The 26,006-nt window shown below is 39.6% G+C and overlaps 1 protein-coding gene across 2 annotated transcripts in view; it reads left to right on the top strand.

Annotated features, from left to right (window-relative positions):
* The window catches only part of LOC145994218 (uncharacterized), a 103,996-nt gene that overhangs the window by 70,223 nt on the left and 7,767 nt on the right, over positions 1–26,006 (top strand). For both annotated transcript variants that reach the window (XM_083130314.1, XM_083130312.1), the window contains exon 2: positions 18,011–18,166. In XM_083130314.1, the coding sequence (XP_082986440.1) occupies positions 18,011–18,166 (156 nt within the window). The remainder of the gene's footprint in view (positions 1–18,010; positions 18,167–26,006) is intronic.

Genomic DNA, 26,006 nt, shown 5'->3' with positions numbered 1-26,006 from the left:
AACCTTTTCGAGTCTCTCCCCCCTCCCCCAAAAGTTAAGCCTCAGGGTTGATTCTGCCTCCTCAAAATTTGGCCCCAAGTCTGATTCTGCCCTCTCAAAATTAGGCCTCAAGTTACGTCCATTTGAGGGAAAAATTGTATTTGTTGAGTGAAGAGTATATTTTAAGTAAATAGTTCGCATTTCTAAATTTCCTTCTGTGATACTGGTATTTTATTTTCACAAACAACAGAAATACTATTTTGAAGTGAACACCGAACAGCCACATATGTTAAAAGGTAAAAAAAGGTAAAGTGCTCCCCTGTGCATAGCACCACGCCATGAAGGCGTATAGGGCGTGTGGGGGTAACGCCTCACACTTTCTTGATCCGGTCGTGAGTAGGGGTGATGTGATCAGCATCACGCCCCTGACCGCCTTTACCCCCCTGGTTTCCCCCAGGTACCCATGTTATTCGACGCTGGGTAGGCGCCGGGGCCGCTTCCAACGTTAGAAAAGTTCCCGGATTTGAACCGGCCGGGGAACGAACCCGGGACCTTGAGCATGGTAGTCAGACGCGTTTCGACTTTTTTTTTTTTATTATTTTTTTATTTCCTTTACTATTTACATCTGATTATAACAAACTTTTCATGATTACTATACAGGTTTTACAAACTAGGATATATTACATTTAGAAAATTTGCATAGACATTGTTCTTTTTGTTTGCCGACATATTTTGAAATGTGTGCCTTAAATAATGCACAAATTGTTCATGAAAGTCAAGTTGCTGATAAGTAGCGGCAAACCAAGCATAGTGCCCCAGTAACCACAATACACTGTTCTGTTTCTTGTTAGGGAAATAACTAAAATTGGGAAACAGAAGATGATCAATTGTAATATTCTTCTCATTGGTACGACAAATGACACTTACGAGTTTCGCAACATATTTCCATGACGTAGCGGTTATTAAGCATTCACTGAGCTTATGCACTAAACTATCAGGCACGTTACACATAATGACGAATCTGCCACGTGCAGATCATAGAGTTTCACTCGAGTCAGCAGTATTTGATGCACTATAACGAACCACGCCGATCGTATTCTTGTTGGGAGATGCCTCGCGTGTATATTTTTCCACACCACAGTCCAACGAACTTCCGGGTGTCTTGCAACTATTTTGACCGCCTTTTGAGACGCTACACGCTTCCTCTGTACATTTGCGACACCACTGGAACAGGCAGGGTAGGAGTTTGTAACAAGCCATAGCAGATCTCTACTAAGGTATCACGGAGGTACACTTCGCAACATCTTATTTGACCGCCCCGAAAGAATTCTAAGTCCCGAAATCGTAAACTTAGCAACATTGCACTTCGGCTCCAGGTGAGAGTAGCCAACTTTGAGTAGGTCCTTCCACTAGACGAAAAACGCTGCGGTGAGAGGTTTTCAATTTAACACTTTCCATGAACTTAGAAACTATAAACCGCTATTAAAATACACAATTAAACAGAAATAATAAATTGGAAAAAAGAACCTTGAGGGATATTTACGATTCTGCTTGCTCGACTTGATATTTTGGGGGTTTGAAACATTGAATAGAGTATTTCTCCACCTGAAGGAAATTGCCATCACGTTTGTGCAGGTAGAAGCAAATTTATGAGGATTTTATGCAACATTTTATTTACAATACCTTGCAAAATATCGAACAGTTCTCAAAAACATATATTTTACACGACCTGTCGAGAAAATGTGCTTGAAACACAGGAAGGTGGGAGTCTTCATAAACGTCAACATGTTTTTAAGGGTATAACGTCATTAAGTTAACGTAGAGCAGTTGGTCAGTCTCGCATGGAACGCGTGAGTGAGCAGACGTCGTGCGCGCTGCTCCTGCATAAGCGGTTAATTTCCATTCGCGTGGCAACTTTTGTGTCCTGTTGAATAGAACCAGTTAGTAGAATGGTGCTTAGGCGAATTAATACCCTGAAATTAAACTTTCGGAATGTTGCAACTAGGCCCTCGACCTTAGACTTACATCGTTGGATTAACGACACGTTGCAGCTAACGCCAGAACAAGTAGTGAGTATAGAAATTGATTTGTATCATAAGTGTGTGTTCCTGAAATTAACTTCGCGAGTGCTTGGTGAACGTTTGATACAGAACTCAAATGGCTGTGTTAAATATCACGACGATACCGATGAATATAGTGTTGACATGACGTGGGCAGATATGGATTATGTGACGGTCCGGATACACGTTGTACCCGAGGAACTCAAAGATGACGAAATACGTTCAGTTTTGAGCCAATATGGCAAAATTATCGACAAAATTTTGGACGAAGTGTACACGGGAGAACATATTTATAAAGTTCAAACGGGACGAAAAATCTTGAAAATGTCATTACGTCACCCGATTCCCTCGTATGTTACAATATGTGGACAACGGTTCTGGGTGACGTATCTTGGTCAGGAACGCACTTGTGCTATCTGCGATTTGGGGGGACACGTGGCTGGGAAGTGCCCCCAACGACGTCCTGTTGGGCCTGTGAAGAATCCTACCCTGTATGCTAATGTCGCCAGATTTGGGCCCAACCAGATCGATGCCACTGAACCAGTGATGTCGGCAACCTTTACGAACCTATCTGCGCAGCATACCGAGACCGACACCAATAACTTGGATCGCGCTTCGACTTCGAACTCCCCCCCAAAACAGACGGAACAGCTACTAGTTGAGCCCCTGAGTGAGACCGTCGACGCAAGTGAAATGGAGGTGATAACGGAGTAGTCAACAGACCAGAACCAGAATGCAGAAGACACCCCCATACTGGAACCAGTGAACATGGATCTCGAGCAGCATGCCGACACGTCGATCGATACGTCCGACGGCACGCCGGAGCCAGATCCGGGGATATCCACCCCCGAGATGATGGATGCTACAACGAAGATGGAAGGTGCGAACAGTGAGATGCCTATGTCCATAGATGCCGGAACTTTGAAGTCCTCACAGGCTAAGGAAGCGGAATGGCAACTTCAGCGCCGTCGCCAAGACACCTTTGAGCATCGCCAGAAGAAACGCAGTACGTCGAGATCGCCGACCGCGTCGAAGCGACCTCACCCCAAACGAAATAAGGCAAGGAAACCGGCAGTAAATACGACAGTGGACACAGGTACCGGTGATAGAACACAGGATAATAAGTAACTTTGACAAAGTATATAGATAGTAGTAATGGTAGTAGTGTCTGTTCTATGGTGTCTAGTTCTAATATTTGTAACCAATAACTTAAGTTCTGACAACTCAAGCGAGTGTTATAAAACATTAATGCAAAGCAAGCATATGGAACAGGAAATAATTTATCACGTGGCTACCATAAATATCAACAAACTTTCATCTGAACTGAAACGAAAAGCTCTCATAGACTATATACGTTCTTATAATTTAGATATCGTTTGTATTCAAGAACTAGGTATAGGAAATCTTGATATTGGGTTTGATTATGTAGTATATAATAATAGTAATCATAACTCAACGGGAACGGCAATTATAGTTAGAAATAGTATTACAGTATCAAATGTACTATACCATCCATCAGGTAGAATAATTTGTGTAAATGTGGGTGACGTGTGGATATGTAATATTTATGCTCCGTCAGGTAGTGACGCACGAAAAGAGAGAGAGGAATTTTTCAATACTCAAGTAGCTACAGCCCTCGGTGGAAATAGACAACATATATTGTGCACGGGAGACTTTAACTGTACTTTAAGGCGAGAGGATCAAACCCCTGGGTTTAATACTTCACCAAGTTTAAACATTTTAGTGTCTGGGTTTGACCTAATAGATGTGTGGCAAAGAAAACATCCTAGCGAAAAAGGATATACATACATTAGAACAAATACTGCTAGTAGACTAGATAGGTTTTATGTAACAAAAGAACTGTTCTCGCATTCCACAAAAATAGAGGTACTTCCAAACTGTTTCAGTGATCATTTAGGTGTCCATTTAGATATAGCTTTAAATATCCCACACGTTCGGAAAGGAAGAGGTTATTGGCGATTAAACCTTCAACTACTTCAAGATGAAGCCTTTCGTAAGGAATTTGAGGAACAATGGGGAAAATGGGAAGCCATGACCATAGACAGACGGACTTCATAAAATGGTGGGACTCCTATCTAAAACCCTCAATTAAATACTTTTGCATGCAATACAGTAAAGGAAAAATGGCGGATTTTTATAAGAAGTATAACTTTTACCATGCAGTTTTGAGAGAATTAGCAAACAAACTCAAAACAGATCAAACGGTTCTGAGTGAATATAAGAAAATACAAGCGGTCGTCCTGAGAATGTACAACCAAAAAATGCAAGGATATAATTATCGAAGCAAATTAGTAATGTTCGATCCCAAAGAACAACCTTCGCTGGCGCAAGTCCTAGGAGAAAGACGCAGAGAACAACGGAAGTTGATAACAGAGATCGACGATGAAGGAGGAGTAAAACTTACAAATACGAAAGACATTCAAAGACATTTAGTAGATTACTTTTCCAATAAATTCAGTGACACAAGTGCTGACAAGGAACAAGATTTTTCCGTTATTGAAAAATATATACCAAGAGTAACAGAGGAAGAAAGGGATTTCCTCCAACAGCCCTTTACAAGAGAGGAAGTGGAACTAGCTGTAATGGCCGGCAAACGCAATCGCGCTGGAGGCATAGATGGCTTACCTATTGAATTATTCCAAACATTTTGGCCAGTGGTACAGACCATGCTGACGCGATGGGTAAATGAAGTTTTCCGACAACAACGCATGGGACAAACGAGCCTGTTAGGAGTGATGGTACTCGTGCCGAAACCAGGACGACTCATCTCGGCAAAGAATTTTCGCCCGATGACACTCTTGTGTGTGGACTATAAAATATACACACGACTTATCACAAAACGACTGCAACAATTGGCGGAGAAATTAATAGGACCACAACAATTCATCTTTCGAGCGCATGGTGCAATTTTTGAACTGTTAAATACATTAAGAGACGTTGTGGCACTTCAACAACAGAAAGTTGGATCAAAAGCAGCAATCCTGGCCTTGGACTTTGCAAACGCGTTCGACACAATCAAGCACGATTATTTCTTTACGTTGTTAAGAAAAGTAGGATTAGGAGAAAAAATTGTATCTGCTATTCAGTTGCTTTACACAAATGCAACAGTACGCCTTAATGTTAACGGGACACTGTCAACGTCTTTCCCACTGAAGCGATCATTAAGACAAGGGTGTCCATTATCACTCTTTGCATTTGGCTTAGCAATTACACCCATTGTACGGTGGATGCAAGAACAGGTGCGGGGAGTGGAAGTCTACAGAAAATCGTTTCGAACATTCGCGTATGCAGATGACGTAACTGTTCTGATAAATGATGACAACGACTTGCAGAAGTTACAGGCTATCTTAAAAACAACGCAAGAATTAACAGGGTTAAAAGTAAACGATAAAAAATCCAAAATTTTGCAGCTAGGAAAAAACCCAATAAACTGCTATCAAGATTCACTTTATGATATTGCGAATGAAGTGACAATCTTGGGGGTAGTGTTTTGTTCAACGATACAAGAAATGAAAAATAGAACATATAGTGTGGTGATATCAAGATTACGACATGCAGTGTTTTGTGATAAGCGAAGGAATATATCCATAATCTCTAGAGTGACTTACAGCAACGTGTTTCTTCTTTCAAAAGTGTGGTATGTGGCTCAAGTATTACCACTACCACCAGCAAGTGCAGCAGAAATACGACGGCTGGTCACACAGTTCATATGGCAGTCCCATGTACTTAGAGTGGCCTATACCACTTTGTGTTTACCATTAAGAACAGGTGGACTAAATCTAATGAATATTGAAATACAAGCACAGGCTCTCCTCAATCATAGAAATATTCAACTAGCGCTAAAAGATACGCCGAACTTGACCGGATATATACTCCATGCCTACTTAAGAGACATCGAACTTACAGCACCTGTATTACTGCCAAAATTTGACAGTGATACAAGTTATTTCCGTCCAACGGTATTAGAATTTGTGTATCTTTTGATAACTAGTCCACAAATACAGACTGAAGCAATTACAGTGCAATTATTGTATCGTCAACAGTGCGACAGGCTCAAGGTCAAACCCAGAATAGTGAACCAGCAACCTAATATTAACTGGTCGAATGTATGGCGCAACTTAACAGCAAAACATATTCCAGCCTCCGTGCGCTCGATATGGTACTTGGTGATTCATGATACAATATTAACTAAAGAAAGAGCATATCGGATTAATCTAGAGGCAGAACCTAATTGCATAAGTTGTGATCAAGTAGATACCCTCAGACATAGATTAACAACTTGTACTAAAATGACAGACAATTGGAAATTCCTCTGCCGCTGTCTCGGCAGTATATGTAGGAAACCTCCTGCATATTTTACAGTGGAACATCTCCTCTTCCCAGATTTTATGCTTTTCCCGTTAAGAAAATTACAGGCAATACAGTGGCTATTAGCACACTACATCTATTATGCCTGTACACCAAAAGGCATCATGTGTAAACAAACATTGTGCGAATACTTTCAATCAGTTTACTTACAAATTGAGGCCGATGCCCGTACATATTTATATGCAAACTATTTAAGAAATGTATTATTTATAGGAATGTAAAACATGGAAAGTTAGGTAAAAATGTAAGCAAAAAATAGAGGTAATTATGCAAGATTGTGGACTGTAAACCAAAAGTAGATGTAACTCTGTAATTGTTTGTGAAATAAAAAAAAAGTTGGTTAGGCGCTGCTATTCTTATTTTTCGTCAAGCGTGAAAGGTCGCTCGTTCAAATCTCACCCTCTCCTCTTTATTTTTTTTATTTTTTCATGTTTGCTGAACAGATACCGTTGATATTAGAATATTTAAAAAATGAATCCGATGCACATTTGAGGGACGTACCTTCTGCGCATATTTCCCCTTAGAAGTTGGAGATTTCCAGAATTTAAAGTTAAAACTTTCCTTTTTAGTTATTGTTCATATGTTGTGTTAACACACACATCATGATTAATTCACAAATCACATATATGTATTCAGGATGCAAAATGTAATGTTATTTAAGTTACGTATTTTTGTTCTTCACTGACACCTAAAATATTGATTATTTGATTTCGATATACTAAAAAAAGATATACAGTTATGTTAAGTAGTGATGTAGTGCAGTACTGTAACGAAGGAGAGCGTTTAATGAGTTCAAATTGCTAAGATTGGTAATTTTATGTCCGTTCCTTTGTAATGACTGTTTTCAATCCCCTCACCACTATCTTACCATGCGTTTAAAACTAATAGTAAATCGTTAATTAACATAAGTAAATTGTTATTACGACGGAGGCCGATTCGATAAGAAACTACTAATAAGTATTTATATAGTGAGTGACAAACAAAAAATTCAGAACCTCATAATGATCGTTAATTCCTCACTGCTTTGTATCTAAAATGTTTGTCTTCTTTGAACAGAAAGTACGAGTATCAGATATAACAAACTTTCCGCACTAACTTTGCAACATTCGAAACCACCATCACAGACTTAGCTCTACGTAACTGGAATCTGCGCATCCCACGTGGCATGTGACTTCCTCCTATCATCGAAATAACTTCCTCTATTTCCTTTCACCTCGTGAAATACAGAAACGACCAATGTTAACTTCTTAGCACGGTGGATAAACTTTACATGCAACGATAAACTCCTGAAAAAAATCCTGCCTAGGTGGAGAATCGAACCTACGACCTCCCTCGTGAATATCAAGCACGCTTCCTCTTCTCCAGATTTCTCATGTTAAAATTTGCTACCAGTTTGAAGAAACCAATTCACACATAATGTCATATCTATAATTTCCTCATGGCAATTTTCATGAGGAAACGAATTCAAATAAAATCGAGAATCGCTGAAAGGGAAAAATGTCTATTGACGTTTTGTCATATTTTGTAAATTATGTAAAAATTCCGTGCTTTGAACAAGCAATCGTTTAGTTACGAAGTATGTTGTTGTTTGTTTAGAATAGAATAACATAACCCCACAGCTCTACAGCACCTTGGCGGGCCTTGGCTTACCTACCGACTGCTGGTCTCCCTCCCACACTGTTCCTCCGTCACCTGTTATAGCGTGGAGGTCTTAGACCAGTATTGGGGTGACGGGTGATCAGCCCGACGAGCCCCCAGCCGTTGCAGGTCTTCTCGACCGGGTTACGCTCACTCACTCGGAGCTCCACAATTTCCTCACGATGGTGGGTTGCCACCGGCCCTTTACGTAGGCCGTACTTTATTAGTCATTAGACAATTTGATTGCAATAGACTTCGTCATAATAAGTATATAAATACTAATATAAAAAATTACAAAAGAAAAGAAAATTAAAAATACATATTAAAATATTATACATTCAACAATACAGTTTGCAAATTAAACTACATGTTTTATTACAGCGAAAGCAATTGGAAAATAGTACAGGAGAGCAAAAAAGGACTCATTTGAACCAGACCCCGTTTGACAAGAAACTTCAGCTATTTTCCAAAGACTGTATGAAAAGAGAGAGGAAATGGATATTCAACGTATGAAATATAAAATATGTTTGAACAATGGAAACCTTGAAAGATAATACTAACTAACTTCAAACTATGAAAAACATATTTTCGTTGTGGAAAACTCCAAGTCATTTTCGAAATATGAACTTAATATTTTTCTGTATTATAAAGTGGAGATATGGGACTATACGATCCCTCAGCAAGAAAAATTTTAAGTAAGCTACCTCCAACTTTTTCAATGGTCATAATTACTAATTAGGGTCCGGAAGTTGATGAAAAATCAACTTTTTTTCTCTGACCCTTAAAAACAATACTAAACCTGATATCATGTCCGTTTCCCTTCAGTTAGAGACGGAAAACACTTTCTATTTAACATTTTGTTTTGGCATTTTTCGGCCTTTTTTGGCTTTTAGTTTATTTGTCAGTATTTTTAACAGTTTTGTTGCATTTTTACTTATTTTTGATGTTTATTTTTCTCCTCCCCTGTTGTTTCGTGCATTTTAAATGCATTTACTAGTAAAACTTACATATTTAGATTTCTTGACATGGTCGTTTTAGCAAATTCACCATGAATCGAAAATACGGTCAATGGAAAAGCATAATATTATTCTTAACTGAAATGTTTGGCAATGGATTAAAATACTTTGTGTGAAGATCTACTTTGAGGTTCTTTTTCTGGACCCTATTATCGCTTTAATCTGTAGTTTTAAAGTAAAATTAGTCACAATATTAAATGCAATTACACTCTGGTATACGCGAAGCAGAACTGTATTTTCGGATGCTGGCCGACTACAGTATCATAGAGGGCCAACTCTGAAAGGAAATGAATTGGTTGATTTGGTGTTTTAAGTCAACTTTATGCATAGTAAGGCTAATCGGGACTGGACCTACAGTTTAAAGTGGGATCCGAACCGAGTGCATAAAATAACGTGAACCGTGTGGTATAGGGGGATCGTTTGCTTATGGAATGGAAGGTCATTGGTTCAAACCTACTTTTTTGCAAAATCTTTTTCGGGAAGTAAACGGCTTTGGACGAGAATGCTTATCTACGTCTTTTGGATATTTCCGTTGATATTTATGCGATTTATGTCCAGCATTTCCGGATGGAGAAAGTTGACATGCAAGTTCTTAATATGTGTTAACTTATAACAGCTGAATGAAAGGAAAAGTATTTCCTAAAATCCTGCCAATCACTGAAAGGTTAAGAACATTAGTAGAAGCATTACTTGAGGCATGCACAGTGCCGACGATTATGGAGTGTGGAGGGGCAGATGACCCCGCACTATGCTTAACATCCCAATCGCCGCCACTGAACATAAGAAAAAGGTAAAGTGTTCCCCTGTGCATAGCACCACGCCATGAAGGCGTATAGGGGGTGTGGGGGTAACGCCCCACACTTTCTTGATCTCGGTCGTGAGTGGGGGTGATGTGATCAGCATCACGCCCCTGACCGCCTTTACCCCCCAGGGTTTCCCCCAGGTACCCATGTTATTCGACGTTCGGTGGGCGCCGGGGCCGCTTTCACCGTTAGAAAAGTTCCCGGGTTTGAACCGGCCGGGGATCGAACCCGGGACCTTGAGCATGGTAGTCAGACGCGTTACCGACTGAGCCACCGCGGCCACCATCGCATAAATATTTACAGTAATATCATATAATATTATATTACGTTATTAGAACACTTCGTACTCGGTAAATAAAAAGGAAAACATAATAAGCAAAGGGTGGGATTTGAACCTACGATGTTTCGATCTTGACGAAAACAGTAAAAAATGAAAGTTCTGTCACCTAATCAACTACTCCAAGAGATTGCTAACAGAAAGCTCAGTAAAACACGTTAATCTCAGTTGAAGCAACATTGTGCCGTCGTTTCGAACCAATTTTCGCCAAGAACCAAGGAAAAGACACACTTTGCAGAATCGTGAGGTGTTGTGCAAGGTATCTTTACTAATCATTTCGCATAAAATCATCATAAATTTGCCTTCTTGCATTAAAATGTGACCGCAATTCTTTCCAGGTGGATGAGAACCTGTTCAGTGTTTCACAATGCACATAAATTTCCCTATTTTCAAATTCAGAACGAATAATCTTGAAATATTTTCAACATTAGTATTTCCACTTAACAATTTTTGTCTACTCATATTTTTTATTACTGCTTTAGGGTATCTTTACTTTATGGAATGTGAAGGAATGAAAAAAAAATCACAAGAGCGTTATCATTTAGGAAGAAGAAATGTTGCAAAGTTGGATACTCTTAGTTGGCTCTGAAGCGCTATGCTGCCAAATTTACGAATTCCGGACTTTGAAATTTTTCAGAGCGGTCAAATAAGATGTTGCGAAGTGTACCTAAGGTTGGGGGGAATTGAGGTCACGTTTATGGGAGGCTCCAACGGTATACGAGCCAAGCAGTATCGAAGGACGTAACTGGTAATGCTATCCGGCCTCTGAATCATCGTCTCGATGTCCGCTTGAATGCGGAGCGCCTGGCTCTTATGTTGCACGTGTGCAAGATTCAAGCCTCCTCCTGTATTATGTAAACACAAGGTCTCGTGCTTAACTCGTAACAACTGCCCATTCCACACAAACCAGTTCACCGCACTTTTCAGTTTTGCTACATCTAGCATACGCATTGGAATTATTTTTGCTACAAACCAGACTTTCGACAGTGCATATACATTGACAAACGTGACACGTGCTTGCAAACTAATAGTTCGAAACTTATTAATTTGCAACACTGCTTTAACGCTCCCAATCACTCTATCATAATTTACGTGTATCATTTGTTGCAGAGAAGGCGTAAAGACTACCCCAAGAATTTTTAAGGTGTTAACAACAGGGAAGTGTTGTACAGGTGTGTTGGATGGGTCGTATTTAAATACATCAGAAAAGATTTTTTTACATTAATGTGGAGGCCTGAATGCACGCCAAATGCCGTCGTTAATTTATGAACCATATCGACATCCACAGGTGACTGAACTAAGATGCTGACATCGTCCGCATAAGCTAACACTTTTAGAGACTTCGACAGTATAGTAATGCCTTTTAGCTGTGCTTCCAAAGAAGTAAGCAGGGGACTTAGGGAAATACAGAACGCTAGCATTGATAGGGGATCTCCCTGTCGGACACCTGTCGTTATGCGAAGCGATTTTGTCAAAAAACCATTAATCTGTATTCGCGATTCAGCATTGTGATAAAGCCCCTGCAACGCTGCGAGAAATGTCCCGCGTATTCCAAGTTTTTGGAAAACATGAAACATATAGTTATGGGTCAGAGAATCAAACGCACGTTCGAAATCCAGAGCTAAAATCGCTTCATCTTGTGAACTTTTTGTATTGTGATGATTAGTAACCACCTCACGCAGCGTTTGCAGCACGGTATAAATGTTTTTGTTTCCACCAAATACATATTGCATATCACCCACCAAGTTGGTGGAGTATGGCATTAAACGTGCAAGCATACATCGTGAGAAAATTTTATAGTCTGCGCACAAGAGAGTAATGGGGCGATAATGAGTAATTTCTGTCGGCTTTGCACATTTCGGTACTAATACTATAATTCCGATCTTGGAAATTTTACCCATTTTCTGTAGCTGAAAGACAGCATTGACCCACTCAGTTAAGGTCTGTCCCATTAGCGTCCAAAAAGTTTGAAATAAACTTGTAGGAAGCCCATCAACGCCAGGGGCGGAGAATGGCTTCGCCGCTTTCACCGCTTTATACACTTCTTCGATTGTGAAATCCGCGTCCAACTTAGTTCTATCTTCATCTGAGAGTACCTCCGACACGGCATCCACCACTGTACCATAATTTGAGTTGTCCGGGTGCTTCTGCGAAAACATCAAACTAAAGTGCTCATATATTTTACCTTGTATATCCTTAGGTGCTGTGATTTTATTACCCGCACCATCTGAGAGTTCAGTGATGATTTTCCGTTGTGCATTATGTCGTTCTTGGATCACGTGACTAATCGAGACAGCTTCTTCATGGTCCACCTGAGGAAGTCTACTTCGAATTTTAGCACCCATACGTTTGTGCGCTGTTATGCGTAAGAGGATAGCCTGTACACGTTTTATATCAGTGTTGACCGGTCTCCCTGCCGATGCTTCGTCTATTAATTCGCGCAAAACCCAATAATAAAACTGATATTTATTATTCCAATCACGAGACCTCTCTTTACAGTATGCTAAACAGAATCGTTTAATTGCCGGTTTTAAGAACTCGTCCCACCAACGAAGGATGTCAGTATGTCTAAGGCGGTGCGCCTCCCAAAGACTCCATTGCTCATGAAATGCTCGTTTGAAATCGTCATCAGAAAAGATTGACGTATTCAATTTCCAATACCCATTTCCCCGAGGCACTAAGGGAAGATCAATGTTAATTGCCATTACCACTACCAGATGGTCCGAAAAACATGTAGGTGTGAGGTAAATCGAAGTTACTTTCTGACGCAGTAACGGGGTAACATAGAACCGGTCCAAACGGGACGCACAATTGTCTCTAATGTATGTATATCCCCTCTTACCGAAATGTTTATCTGTCCAAACGTCTACAAATTTAAAACCCGACACCAATTTTTGAAGAGAATTTGATGTGTAAAAACCAGGACGTTGATCTTGTGGTCGCAATACGCAATTAAAGTCCCCGCCACATATGATATGTTCCTTTGCACCCTGCAATTCAGCCGCCACGTCTGTCGCAAAAAAATTATCTCTCTGTTGTCTCTGTTGAGTACCTGACGGGGCATATATATTGCAAATCCAAACATTTGCCACTTTCGCACATATAATTCGTCCGTTTGGATGACACGAAACATTTGTGATCGGCACAGTATTTCTCGCTAGAATAGCAGTCCCCGTTGCCTGACAATTTGCATTGTTATAGACTACTATTGATGGGGGTAAGTCAAAATTAGCCACTTGTACCTCCTGGAGGAAGGCTATATCGAGAGACGACTGGATGAAAAAGTCACACAGCGCCTCTTGTTTATTACGGTTTTGCAATTTATTAATGTTAATCGTGGTATTCTGAGTGAGGTAAACATAGCTAAGTGGGTATTCCTAAACCTGATCAGGGACGCTTTAGCCCCCTTACTGGCAAGAAGCGCGTTGTATACATTATACCAAACATTAACACAAAAAACAGTAACACTATCACACGCATCATTAATTTTCATGAAGAATTATCTTTTCACTAGCACTAACACTAGCACCTAGATTATTAACACTTTGGGACCGGGTAATTCGCACTGGGGAGGGAGAGAGGGGGCGTTGGTGATCAATCTTCTTGGTCGGTGGGTTGATTTCCGAATCTCTTTGAGAACTTTTCTTGCGTTTCTGATTCTTCAGCTGCTTCTGCTGTCCTTCCATGGGTAGCTTCCTTCTGGTGGCATCCTTCAGCGGGACCCTTGAAACAGCAACAGGCTTCACATAACTTGGGACTTCATCTGGAGTCAGCTGGATATCAGAATTGTCATGCACATTCATCTGGTCTTCACACTTAATTTGGTGGGCACCCTCTGGTAGATCTTCATGTAGTTCCATTTGTACAGTTTCTTCCCGTTCCACTTCATCAGCCCATAACAGTGAAGTTTCCATGGTTTCGTCCGTCGCGTTGTTCCCCGAAATTGTTACCACTGCAGGATCGTCTTTCGGTGCTTTCTCAGTTGACGCTGTTGGTACATCACCCTCTGTCTTCTGACTCAATTTCGTTCTGGTGGGTATTGGCAACACTGTGGGTCGAGAGTCCAATTGTGTTTCTTTGACAGTGAGTTGCGTTGGTGGTCGATTGACACGTTGGGCATAGGTGCTGGGTTCCTGGTTGTTCATAGATGTGCCCGCTTGGACTGCGGTTGAACTTGCTACGTTAGGATTAGTGCGTCGTCGTCTTTGGGGACACGTGGCTGCTGCGTGTGTCAATTCGTCACAGATCTTGCAAGACGGCTGCTGCCCATAATATGTGACCCAATATCTCGAACCTTGGATCGTGACGTAAGACGGTATTGACTGCTTCAATACCATCCTCAACACTTTTATGCCCGTGCGGGTACGATAGATATGTTCCTGCGAGTAAGTCTCGTCGTCGATAGACTGTATTTCGCCATATTTTATGAGTACCGCAGATAATGCCTCATCCGTAACTTCCATCGGGATGACATGTAGTCGCACCATTGTTGATATTCTGTCCGCCCATTCCAATCGTACATCATGATCACCATCCTCATCACGAAACACCAACATTAGTCCACACGTCCGTATTATTTGCTCACCTAACAGGTGTGATACCAGTTTAATGTATACACACTTACGAAAATGGTCAATTTCAATGCTTAGAACCTGGTCTTCGGTGAGAGCCAGCGTTTCACTAATCCAACGGTGTAACTTCACTGACGTGGGTCTCTTTTGAGCACTCGAAAAAGACAATTTTAACGTGTTAACACGACGTGTTTCCATTATACAACAGTCCGAATTACTTCTATTTGACTCGTAACTAGTATTCCTTCCTACTCACCAGGACACGGCCTCGTTCAAACCAAGCTGCAAGCGCCACGCGAGACGATGTTGCTCGTACGGCTGCTTCCGCGAGACTTCACCGACTGAGCCACCGCGGCCACATATGTTGACTGTAACAAATAGACTGTGCTGTGTGTAGCATCGCAGTAAATAAATCTGCAAATTTTGTAATGACATGTAAATTATGAATTGCAATTATTTCTTCCTGGTCTTCAAAGTAAATATCACAGTAAGTATTTTATAAGCAAAGAAGTGTCAATGTAATATAAGTAAAACATGGTAACTTAATATAAACATAACAAGTGAAGTTTATGTAATTTATTTGACTAGTTCGTATTGGGTAATGGAACTTTATGCTAGTGTGTCCGTAAAGTGGTATATAAACTTGAAATAACATATGTTATGTCCTCACATTCACTGCTACGGGTTTACCTGTCCAGTAAATTTTCAACAGCACCAATGTTATTCTCTTATTCTTTTAAGAGAAAATATTATTTTCCCTTATCTTCAGCAGTTATTAACATCTAAACTTGCGAAGTGGTATACCGCGTTTGTGCAGTCGCCATTTTTAAAGATGCGATTTTAAGGATCGTGTGAGATCCCTCTTGCTGCCTTCGAGAACTGAAGACGTTAAAAATATTATGGTAGTTTCCAGTCGACGGTCGGTCTGCAAGTGAAGATATACCTAAAATGTTGTGCGAGACTGGCTAACGTAACAACGAAGGTATTTCGCGCTGATGTAAGTAGGGCGGTGTTCAATACGGTGTGCTATAAGCGAGACCCTCGTTGCCAAACGTACGCTCCGTGTAAAAATGACGATTGGCCGTGCAGTTGCTCGAGTCCTTTGAAAGGGCAAACATAGGCGTGGGCATACATTCTGATTAATGGGGGCAAAAGCATTGATGAAAGTTTAGTCGGGGAAAGATAAGCCTCATTCCATCTCACTGTTTTATTGTATTGATGGATACTAAACAGGGGCGTATATAGTGTGTGTCCGGACCCACCGACAATCACTCTATTAGAAGAATTCCAGCTTCCGTCACACAAAAGTTCTCTGTTCCCCTCTCCCTTTAGTTTTCCTTCTCCGTGGTTCAGACTAATTTACAGCAGATTCAAAACAAGTACACACAGAACCCAAAACGTGTCAATTGAAAAATATATTTTGATTTCAATAACACGTTAACGTGCATAAACTGCAAATGATGCACCTTTCAGTGTGTCAAAATACACATAGGAATGTATTAAAGGGTATTTTTATGAGATGAAGTTTCGTGTGATGCACTAAAATGCATCAATTTGGAAGATCAGAGAAGATCATTTCGAAGAAAACAAAATTACACATTTAGCTGTGTCAATTGATGCATTAAAAGTGAAAGTTTGTTATCTTCGAAATGATTTTGTCTGATCTTCCAAATTTATGCATTTTAGTGCATCACATGGAACTTCATCTGATAAAAATACCCTTTAATACATTCCTATACGTATTTTGACACACTAAAAGGTGCATTATTTTCAGTTTATACACGTTAACGTGTTATTGAAATCAAGATATATATATGTGTCAATTAACACGTTTTGGGTTCTGTGTGTACATATAATTTATTCATTTCCAATGTGTGACCAATTTATTCTGTGATCACATATGTGTAACACAACTAGGCTAACGAATAAAATGCTTTTGTCTTAATAACAAGTAATTTGCTGGAGAACGAAGTGAGATTGTTAAATACATAGGAAATAAACCTGCCGTAGTCGATAAGAACTTTCATTGGCTTTAAAATACTTTATTTTTTTAAAGAAAATAGTAGTGTTTAATAACGGTAATAATTTCTCCATACTAAATTTATAAGGTGTTAGGAGGGGCAACTGCCCCCTCTTGTCCCCTCGTGCGCACGCCTATGAAACATGAGAGCAAGTGATAATATCAATAACCTATTGAAACCATTAGAGTGAATGTGTCAACCAAGTGTTCAAATTTCCCTCTCAAAGGAGACGACCAGCTCTGATTGGCAAAACAGAGCATGTGCCGTCTCCAGCGCTCCTGTTGGTGGGTGGAAGCACTCATGTTATTGGTGCCAACGTCTTCCAGCAGACGATAGACCATGGTCATTCCATGTCAAATCACCCAGGCCATATCACCAACTACTCCGATTTCGTTCATCAATATCGTTGGTACTCTTGCAGAAATTTTGATGCTGATTCCAAAAATGTCAATTTTATTGAGATTGGTCAAGGGGTGGTCAGAAGTTACGTGCTTGTCAAAATATCGGTCTACGCCACATTCGGCTCCACTTTAAATGATATGCATTATGTTATAAATGATCGTATCTTCCCTCAGGTTCGCCTTAGGACCTTCGAGGTTGTTGTTTTGTTCAGAATGGTGTAAGCTTTTATTTAAACAAGGTTTCATATTGATTGATTGAATTGGTGTTTTAAGTCCACTTTATGCTCAGTAAGGCTAATTGGGACTGGACCTACAGTTTAAAGTGGGATCCGATACCCTCCACCGGGTATCGAACCCGGGACTCCTTGATTACAAGGCAACGACGCTACCACTGAGCCATCGGGGAGGCTCAACAAGGTTTCATATGAGTGTGCCAATAACCATGTGTTTTATGTGTAGTTTTATGTTTATTTTTTAATATAAAAACAAATTACTAACTTCAAAAGATAACTTCATGCATTGACATCCATTCAATTTTCCTGGATTTTACATAATAGGTAGTTCAGAGTGTGTACTAATGCCTGATGAAAAAATTAAGATGGGCGGTTAAGAGACAGGGTGAAAAAAAATCATTGGCATTAAATTATATTAAAAATTAATCTTCTTAGAAAATGCTTATGTATTTAGTACAATATTAAACAATGCCTGAAGTACAATAGATATAACATTCAAAACGTCTATTGAGTTATGTGAAGGTAAGCCCAGATTTATATACACTCTATTCTGTTCTTTCAGTGTGGTAACTACGAGTTGGAGATAGAATCCGTCAGCCTGTGTGACAACATTGAGGAACCAATTATAGAATTAAATGACGTCAGAGTAAAGCTTGAGAAGTGTATTTTCAGACCGGAAGGCCAGCTGAAATTAAATCGTCAATTAGAAGATCAAAAGGTAAGTAGAATGCAACTTCAGTTCAGACTTAAAATCATTGTCATCTTAACAATAATTTGCCGTAACGTTCGACAGCGGTTGTGCTAGAAGGTCTCAAAAGGTTGTAATTACTCTTAATCAGGGACCGATTTTAATGCCTTCGGCTCTAATCTGTCGCAGGAGTCTGTGCACGTAGTGACTCGAGACGGGTCCGATCAACGAACGAGTGTGAAGGGAAAGGATTGCATGTAGCAAACAACGCGACTGCAGCTACCAGCCGCTTGCAACAGAGCGCCCTGTTTTGCTCCGCCCACTCGCTTTATCTTCTTCTCTACAGTTATGCGAGGTGTTACTTCAAAGTCTTCTGGGAAGAAGTATAGGTTTATGTAAAAGTGCCGGCCCTACCACAGTTCTTTCTGTGGAGGTGTCGTGTTACATTAATACAGGGTGTCTCATAAGTCTGGACACAGAGGAGAAAAACATAGAATTACAGAGTTTGTTCAAAGTGTCCATCATAGTATCACATACACAGTTGAAGACGAAATCTCTCCTCCTCTAACACTTACGGATTACAGTGGCAGAAATATGCTTACACGCCTGCGCAGCGCATTATTTAAGAAGAAATACTCTAAATTTTGACACTGTGCACCACGATCTTTAGGTGGTCTCATGAAACCAAACTGAGTGGCATGGGCGGATATTCTGTGGAATGAAGGGAATGAGTCTTTCTCTTACAAAGTAGAACACACACTAATTTATTCGTATGTTTATGTGGTTTACAGTTTCATTCAAACTACCCTTTATTAGCCGCATATCTTTTTTTCTAAGGGCTAGAGGTTAATATACCGGATGATCCGTTTGAGAAGTCACAAAAGTAAACCTTTATACACAAGAGGTTAATGTACATATCTGTGAGCAGTTTGTTGTAATATAAGCATAAAGGATGTAAGTTTCGAATGAGTGGAGGTTTACAGACTTCAGCCACATGGCGGCGCTAATGTATATGGTAACAAAGGTGGTGGTCACGTCACAACAGTGCACACAGTAATGTCGTATGGTATGCGAAATTTTCGAGTATTACATGCATGTCACTGCCGCCACGCAGCTAAAGTCAGTAAACCTCCACTCATTCAAAACTTACATCCTTTGTGCTGATCAGAGGCGTCTCGTGAACGCATGCGTCAATTGTGGGGAAAAGGACAGTTTGCTCTGCGACGACATTCATGAGCATTTCTACATTCTAGTTTCTTCATATAGGAGAAGTATTTATTTTACACGAGAGCTTGAACTAAGCTTATATTACATTTCTTGGATCTGAAGTGACGCATGCGTCAATTGTGGGAAAATAATTATTACTTTCTTTCACTTCAGATCCAAGAAATGTAATATAAGCTTAGTTGAGCGCTCTCGTGCAAAATTAATACTTCTCCTATATGAAGAAATTAGAATGTAGAAATGCTCATGAATGTCGTCGCAGAGCAAGCTGTCCTTTTTCCCACAATTGACGCATGCGCAGCATGCACCGCATGCGTTCAAGAGACGCCTCTGGTGCTGATATTACAACAAACTGCTCACAGATACGTACATTAACCTCTTGTGTATAAAGGTTTACTTTTCTGACATCTCAAACGGATCACTCGGTATAGTGTTGTTGTAAAAGCCGCGAGACGTGTGTATTCGTCCTGGTCCTACCAGTAGCAGAAGACATCAGTATTTCGCTGACTCGTCGCTCGGTTGTTTCCTCATACTTCGGTATTTTTCGTAGATCTTCGGTAAGAGAACGCATGACCGCTACTCATTCCGACATGATAGTGTCTTTCAAGTTAAAGCTGCCTAAAGAATATTTATATTGTAACATTTTTTCTTCGTTTACAGCGAATTTTGTGTTGTGAGTTATCCCTGTCAGTTCTATTCGCGTTATTTCTGGAATTTGGATAAAAAAAATATACGTTTAAAAATCACATTTAACAGTTGACGAAATCACTGTGGTTCAACGAACTCGAAGGGAATGAATCCACAGAACTCATTCCGGGTCTTGAGGCAGGTCGCGAGGTAGGTGACTTGGGTAAAGTGTAGGACAAAATGTGTCCGTCATTTTAATTCACACCAATAATGTGGAAAAATAGGTTGGTTGCAGAAGAGCATTAATACCTTGGCTTTTGGAACTATTTTCAAATGAGTTTTGATTTTAAGTCCACTTTATCCACAGTTCCCATTGGGACTGAGCCTACCTCTGTGTGCTTGCACTAGATATAGAACCCAAGACCCCTTGATTACAAATCGACGACGTTATCACTACGCCATGCAAGAAGCAGGCCCTTTTTTTTTTCAAATGAAAAGGGCGTGTGGAGAAGTTTAGGTTTCGATGACATGTAGAGTTTCCTTAAAGCATCACGGGACCATCACCAAACACAAACTAACATCCGCTGTGAAATTATGCTGAGGACATTTGAATTTATGAGATCAACAGAGGAAACTGGGTGTAATGAATCAAAATTAGAAGTTATAGTTTTTTTGTTCTTTTCTTACAATTAGTTGAAAAAAAGAATGCGAAAGAAGTTATGGTACTTTAATATTATACGGACAACCTGCGTTATACGTACGTACATGTTTCAAGTGAAATATTTTGAATTGTATATGAGAATGTTGTCTTTACTGTGAAGCAGAACAGCCCGAAAGTTTCACGCAAGTGAATATAGCACGCAAAACGACTTTCCACAACAGCAGCTATAATTTTACGTAGTTAGGTTAGGATTGTTAGGTTTGGTACTCATAGTTATTTCCGGCGTGTTATTTCGCTATTTTAGTGTACATACAAACAGTTTTTACTAACAAATAGCGGCGAAAATACTTCGAAATTACGTATAATACTAAAGTACCGTAAAAACTATAATTTAACTTAGACAAATGAGGTAGTCCGTATAATAATAAAGTACCCAGTTATTATAGTGATAGAAAAATTCATGAAATAGGTTTTACAATAATAGAAATAATAATGCTTGTTTTAATTTCTTACGTTACGTGCATCCCTTGCTGTAAAAACCACGGACCGCCCCTGCTGAGTGGAGTGAGATGGGTTATATGAAGAACACTTCATTGATCCTCTGCGTACAGTCCAATATTCGGGTAAACTGTGCGTTAAAGTAATGTCCCATTGTGAGCGCGTAATGCGGAGGGGCGCCATCATGTTGAAAACTCGTATAGGTGCAGACTTATAGGACACCCTAGAGCAGTGTACTACCCTTCTCTGAGCCATCATTAACACCAGCTCCAAATGCACTATACGTAAAGCGAAAATTTTGTAAATATCTGTGTCTGTTATAATTAGCGCCTATTTTTCACTTTTTGAGCTACTATTATTCTTATTTGTGATCGATCCGTTTAACATAATCATTTACAAAAATAACTATTAATATAAAATAATTTGTACTGATAAAAACTTTCACTCAAAAGAGTGAAAAGCACGTTTCCTGTTTCACGTCCAGTGCATTGCATCACCCAACTCTCGGCCCTGCCTAAAATAAGGAAAAGGTGATTTTTACTCTTTCTTCACTCTTATTTTTCACCCTTGCCTTCTACCTATTTTTCTTCTAGATTGTCGCCATACTTCCACAGTCTGGAATCATGGTTTCCCCGTTTCCTCTCTTTCTTGTAAGTCATTTCTTTGACTCGTGTTTTCTGAATCTATTTCTCCTTTACCACCCCCCACTCCTTCTCTCTCTCACTCTTTCTTTCTCTTTCTTCCTTTTATTTCTAATCTCTCTTTTCCATTCCTCACTTTTATTTATTCCATCGTCTACTTTCCACCTATATTTCTATTCTTTCTTGTATTTCTCTCTCACCCACACATACATGTTTTCGTTTTGAACAATGGGGCTATAATCTCTTGTTGTTGTTGCAATTTTCATAGCATTTCACCACTTGTATTTTACTGAAAACATTTTCATGTTACGTATAATGAGAAATATCGACGATTTTTAGATGGAAACTCGGGTGCAATTGAATCTAGCTCCCTGAGTTACTCACATGCAATTGAATCCAACTGCCTAACTTACTTACGTGCAATTGAATCTAACTGTCTAACTTACTCACGTGCAATTGAAACTACCTACCTAACCTACTTACGTACAAATAAATCCAACTGCCTAACTTACTCACGTTCAATTGAAACTACCTACCTAACCTACTTACGTACAAATAAATCCAACTGCCTAACTTACTCACGTTCAATTGAAACTACCTACCTAACCTACTTACGTACAAACAAATCCAACTGCCTAACTTACTCACGTTCAATTGAAACTACCTACCTAACCTACTTACGTACAAATAAATTCAACTGCCTAACTTACTCACGTTCAATTGAAACTACCTACCTAACCTACTTACGTACAAATAAATCCAACTGCCTAACTTACTCACGTTCAATTGAAACTACCTACCTAACCTACTTACATACAAATAAATCCAACTGCCTAACTTACTCACGTTCAATTGAAACTACCTACCTAACCTACTTACGTACAAATAAATCCAACTGCCTAACTTACTCACGTTCAATTGAAACTATCTACCTAACCTACTTACGTACAAATAAATCCAACTGCCTAACTTACTCACGTTCAATTGAAACTATCTACCTAACCTACTTACGTACAAATAAATCCAACTGCCTAACATACTCACGTTCAATTGAAACTATCTACCTAACCTACTTACGTACAAATAAATCCAACTGCCTAACTTACTCACGTTCAATTGAAACTATCTACCTAACCTACTTACGTACAAATAAATCCAACTGCCTAACTTACTCACGTTCAATTGAAACTATCTACCTAACCTACTTACGTACAAATAAATCCAACTGCCTAACTTACTCACGTTCAATTGAAACTATCTACCTAACCTACTTACGTACAAGTAAATCCAACTGCTTAACTTAATCACGTTCAATTCAAACTACCTACCTAACTTACTTTCGTACAAATAAATCCAACTGCCTAACTTACTCACGTTCAATTGAAACTATCTACGTAACCAACTTACGTACAAATAAATCCAACTGCCTAACTTACTCACGTTCAATTGAAACTATATACCTAACCTACTTACGTACAAATAAATCCAACTGCCTAACTTACTCACGTTCAATTGAAACTATCTACCTAACCTACTTACGTACAAGTAAATCCAACTGCCTAACTTACTCACGTTCAATTCAAACTAACTACCTAAACTACCTGCCTATCCTACTTAAGTAAATCTATAATAACTGCCAAACCCACTCACGTACAATACACTAACTGTCCAACCTGCTCATGTGCGTTTCACTCTAACCTACTCACGTGTAATAGAATCTAACTGCCTAACCTACTCGCATGGAATTGAATTAATGCCTAACCTATCCAAGTGTAACTTCATGAACTATCAACAAGCACGAAAGTGATTCAAAGAATTATCCGCCTATTCACCAGATACAGGTAAGTAAAAAAAGAAAATTTTTGCAACAAAAAATAATGTCGAAATACTGCGAAAAATATAATGGAGAGTTTGATACACAGCAACACAGATGTATTTCATTGGCTTATTTACGTATGGCATAGAGCAGTGGTTCTCAAATTGTGGTACGCGGACCTCCAGGGATACATGAACAGTATGAAGAGTGTACGCGATCAGCTCGGAAGAGAAATGCCGAGAATACCCACACGACAACATTTTTGCTGCAGGTGTTAAGAGCAGACTTTATTGTTTCAGATGTCACACTTAAAGGGAGAATTCACACCGAAGAAACACGCAACACGCAACATGCAACATGCAACATGCGACATGCAACACGCGACACGAGTGTTTCACACCGAAGAGACAAGATGCACGCGGCAAGCGACACTTGGTTTCTTTGCTCAGTTTGCATGATGGTACCGATATAATTGCATTAATCAGTTTATTAGTCACCCGAAAATAACGTAACAAGAGACATTGTTACATGTAAACTGCGTTGTAAAATTTGTGCAAGTTATTGAAACTAGGGAGAGTCATGTTGTGCACGAGAAAACCGAGAAATAATATGCACTGACCTCAAACTGTATAAGCTAGACTTTTCAGCCTGAATAAAGCGAATACCTAAACACTAGAGAAATGGTTCTCAACCTTCGTGAAACCATGTCACGCTATTTTTTTTTTAAGTCAATGCCCTTAGCCGAAGAATTTTCGTCGTTAATCTTTACAGTATTGAAGATTTCATGCATGAATTAACATGTACCTATGAAATTAAATATTGATAAATAAATTCTAGCATAATCATAAGAGTAATAATAGTTTCATTACGTGTGTATATTTGTTGACAAATATAAAAATATGGAAGACAAAGTGGTAACGTCGTCTCCTTGTAATTAATTAAGTGATCCCGGGTTCGATAACCGGGGAGGCACCGGACAGATCCAGTTCTGATTAGTCTTTTTGTGCATAAAATGGACTTAAAAAACAAAAACTCACAACTCAAATATGATATTGGGATTATGATAGTTGTCAACCAGTTTCAGCAGAACATTTCACAGCTCAGTATAGTTGATACGAGGGCACGGTATCGGGTCGCGGCCCGGTGGTTGAAAAACAATGCACTAGAGTACTTTACCATGTTGACTAATATAGTTTGGACTAAAGTGCCTCCATAAGCTGACTTTTTCAAATAAAAGCAGTCAGGTAAATGGCCAAAACACGGCCTCTTTTCACGATGTTGAAGGCAAATTACAGCCGATAGATAACTGCATCAAAAAACTTGATAAAGCGAAATGAACGTTGTGTTTAAATCTTAAAACATTGTTAAAACATTGTACATATCGATACTTTATTATATCAACAAATTAGAGGTTCAAACATAATGCCGCTTGGGCTCTCTTCTAGAGTCTAAATACAGCCCGCTGGAATGAAGCATTCGCTGCGCATGCGCGAACAACAAACTGAAGCAACACGATGCACGGTATTGAGAAAACGGCACAGTCCGAGAGGCACGTAAGCGACACGCGACACGTGCATCTTGCCGTGTCTCTTCGGTTCGAAAGGTTGCATTGGTTACTGAGTGTTGGCTTCCAAGCGACACGTTTTTCGTGTCGCATGTCGCGTGTTTCTTCGGTGTGAATTCTCCCTAACACTCAACAGGAAAATAAGGCTGATTTTGTCACTGACACTCATATCTTTGTTTCACATGTTTTGAATTAAAATGCTCGTTCGAAATCTGTAATAGGCTAAATTTGTAGCCGAATCTCCACTTGAAAGTTTCAAGTACAGAAACAGACATCAAGAAACTGTGTCAGGCTATGCAGGCACATCCTTCTCCTAGAAACTCTGGGGATTTACAAAAAAAATCTCCAATATTGTGCTTGACAGTTTGTTTACGAACTTATTTTTGTTCTTTACTATATTTTTAAATAACTCTGGAAAAGTATGTGAAAATTAAAGTTTTTCATGTACTTCTTAGCACACACGAGTTTCACACTTTTATTTTTGTAACTAAGCATAAAGATTGTAAACATAAGAACACTCAATGAAATAATGAATGTAGGATTCTAATGTCTATTTGTTTACCATCTTTCCACATACAGCCGGAATGCCATTTTCCTCTATTTCAGATCGCGCTACGACGCCAGGGTTCCCGGGTTCGAGTCCCGGGCTGGGTATCCCCCTCACCAACAATCTTGGCATCAAAAATCCCCCCCGCCCAAAATTCCGGCGGAGAGTTCTTGTTACAACAAACAAAATATAAATAATTACTTTTAATTTCAAATATACTTTACTAAGAATAATATCGAAAACACGCAGGAAGTACTGTGGTTGCGAGTGTTGAATGCTTCCTCTCTCTCAA

This window comes from Lepisma saccharinum, chromosome 10 (genome assembly GCF_977018435.1).
Source record: "Lepisma saccharinum chromosome 10, izLepSacc3.1, whole genome shotgun sequence".
In the NCBI taxonomy this organism is placed as follows: domain Eukaryota; kingdom Metazoa; phylum Arthropoda; class Insecta; order Zygentoma; family Lepismatidae; genus Lepisma; species Lepisma saccharinum.
This window is presented reverse-complemented; position numbering and strand designations above follow the sequence as displayed.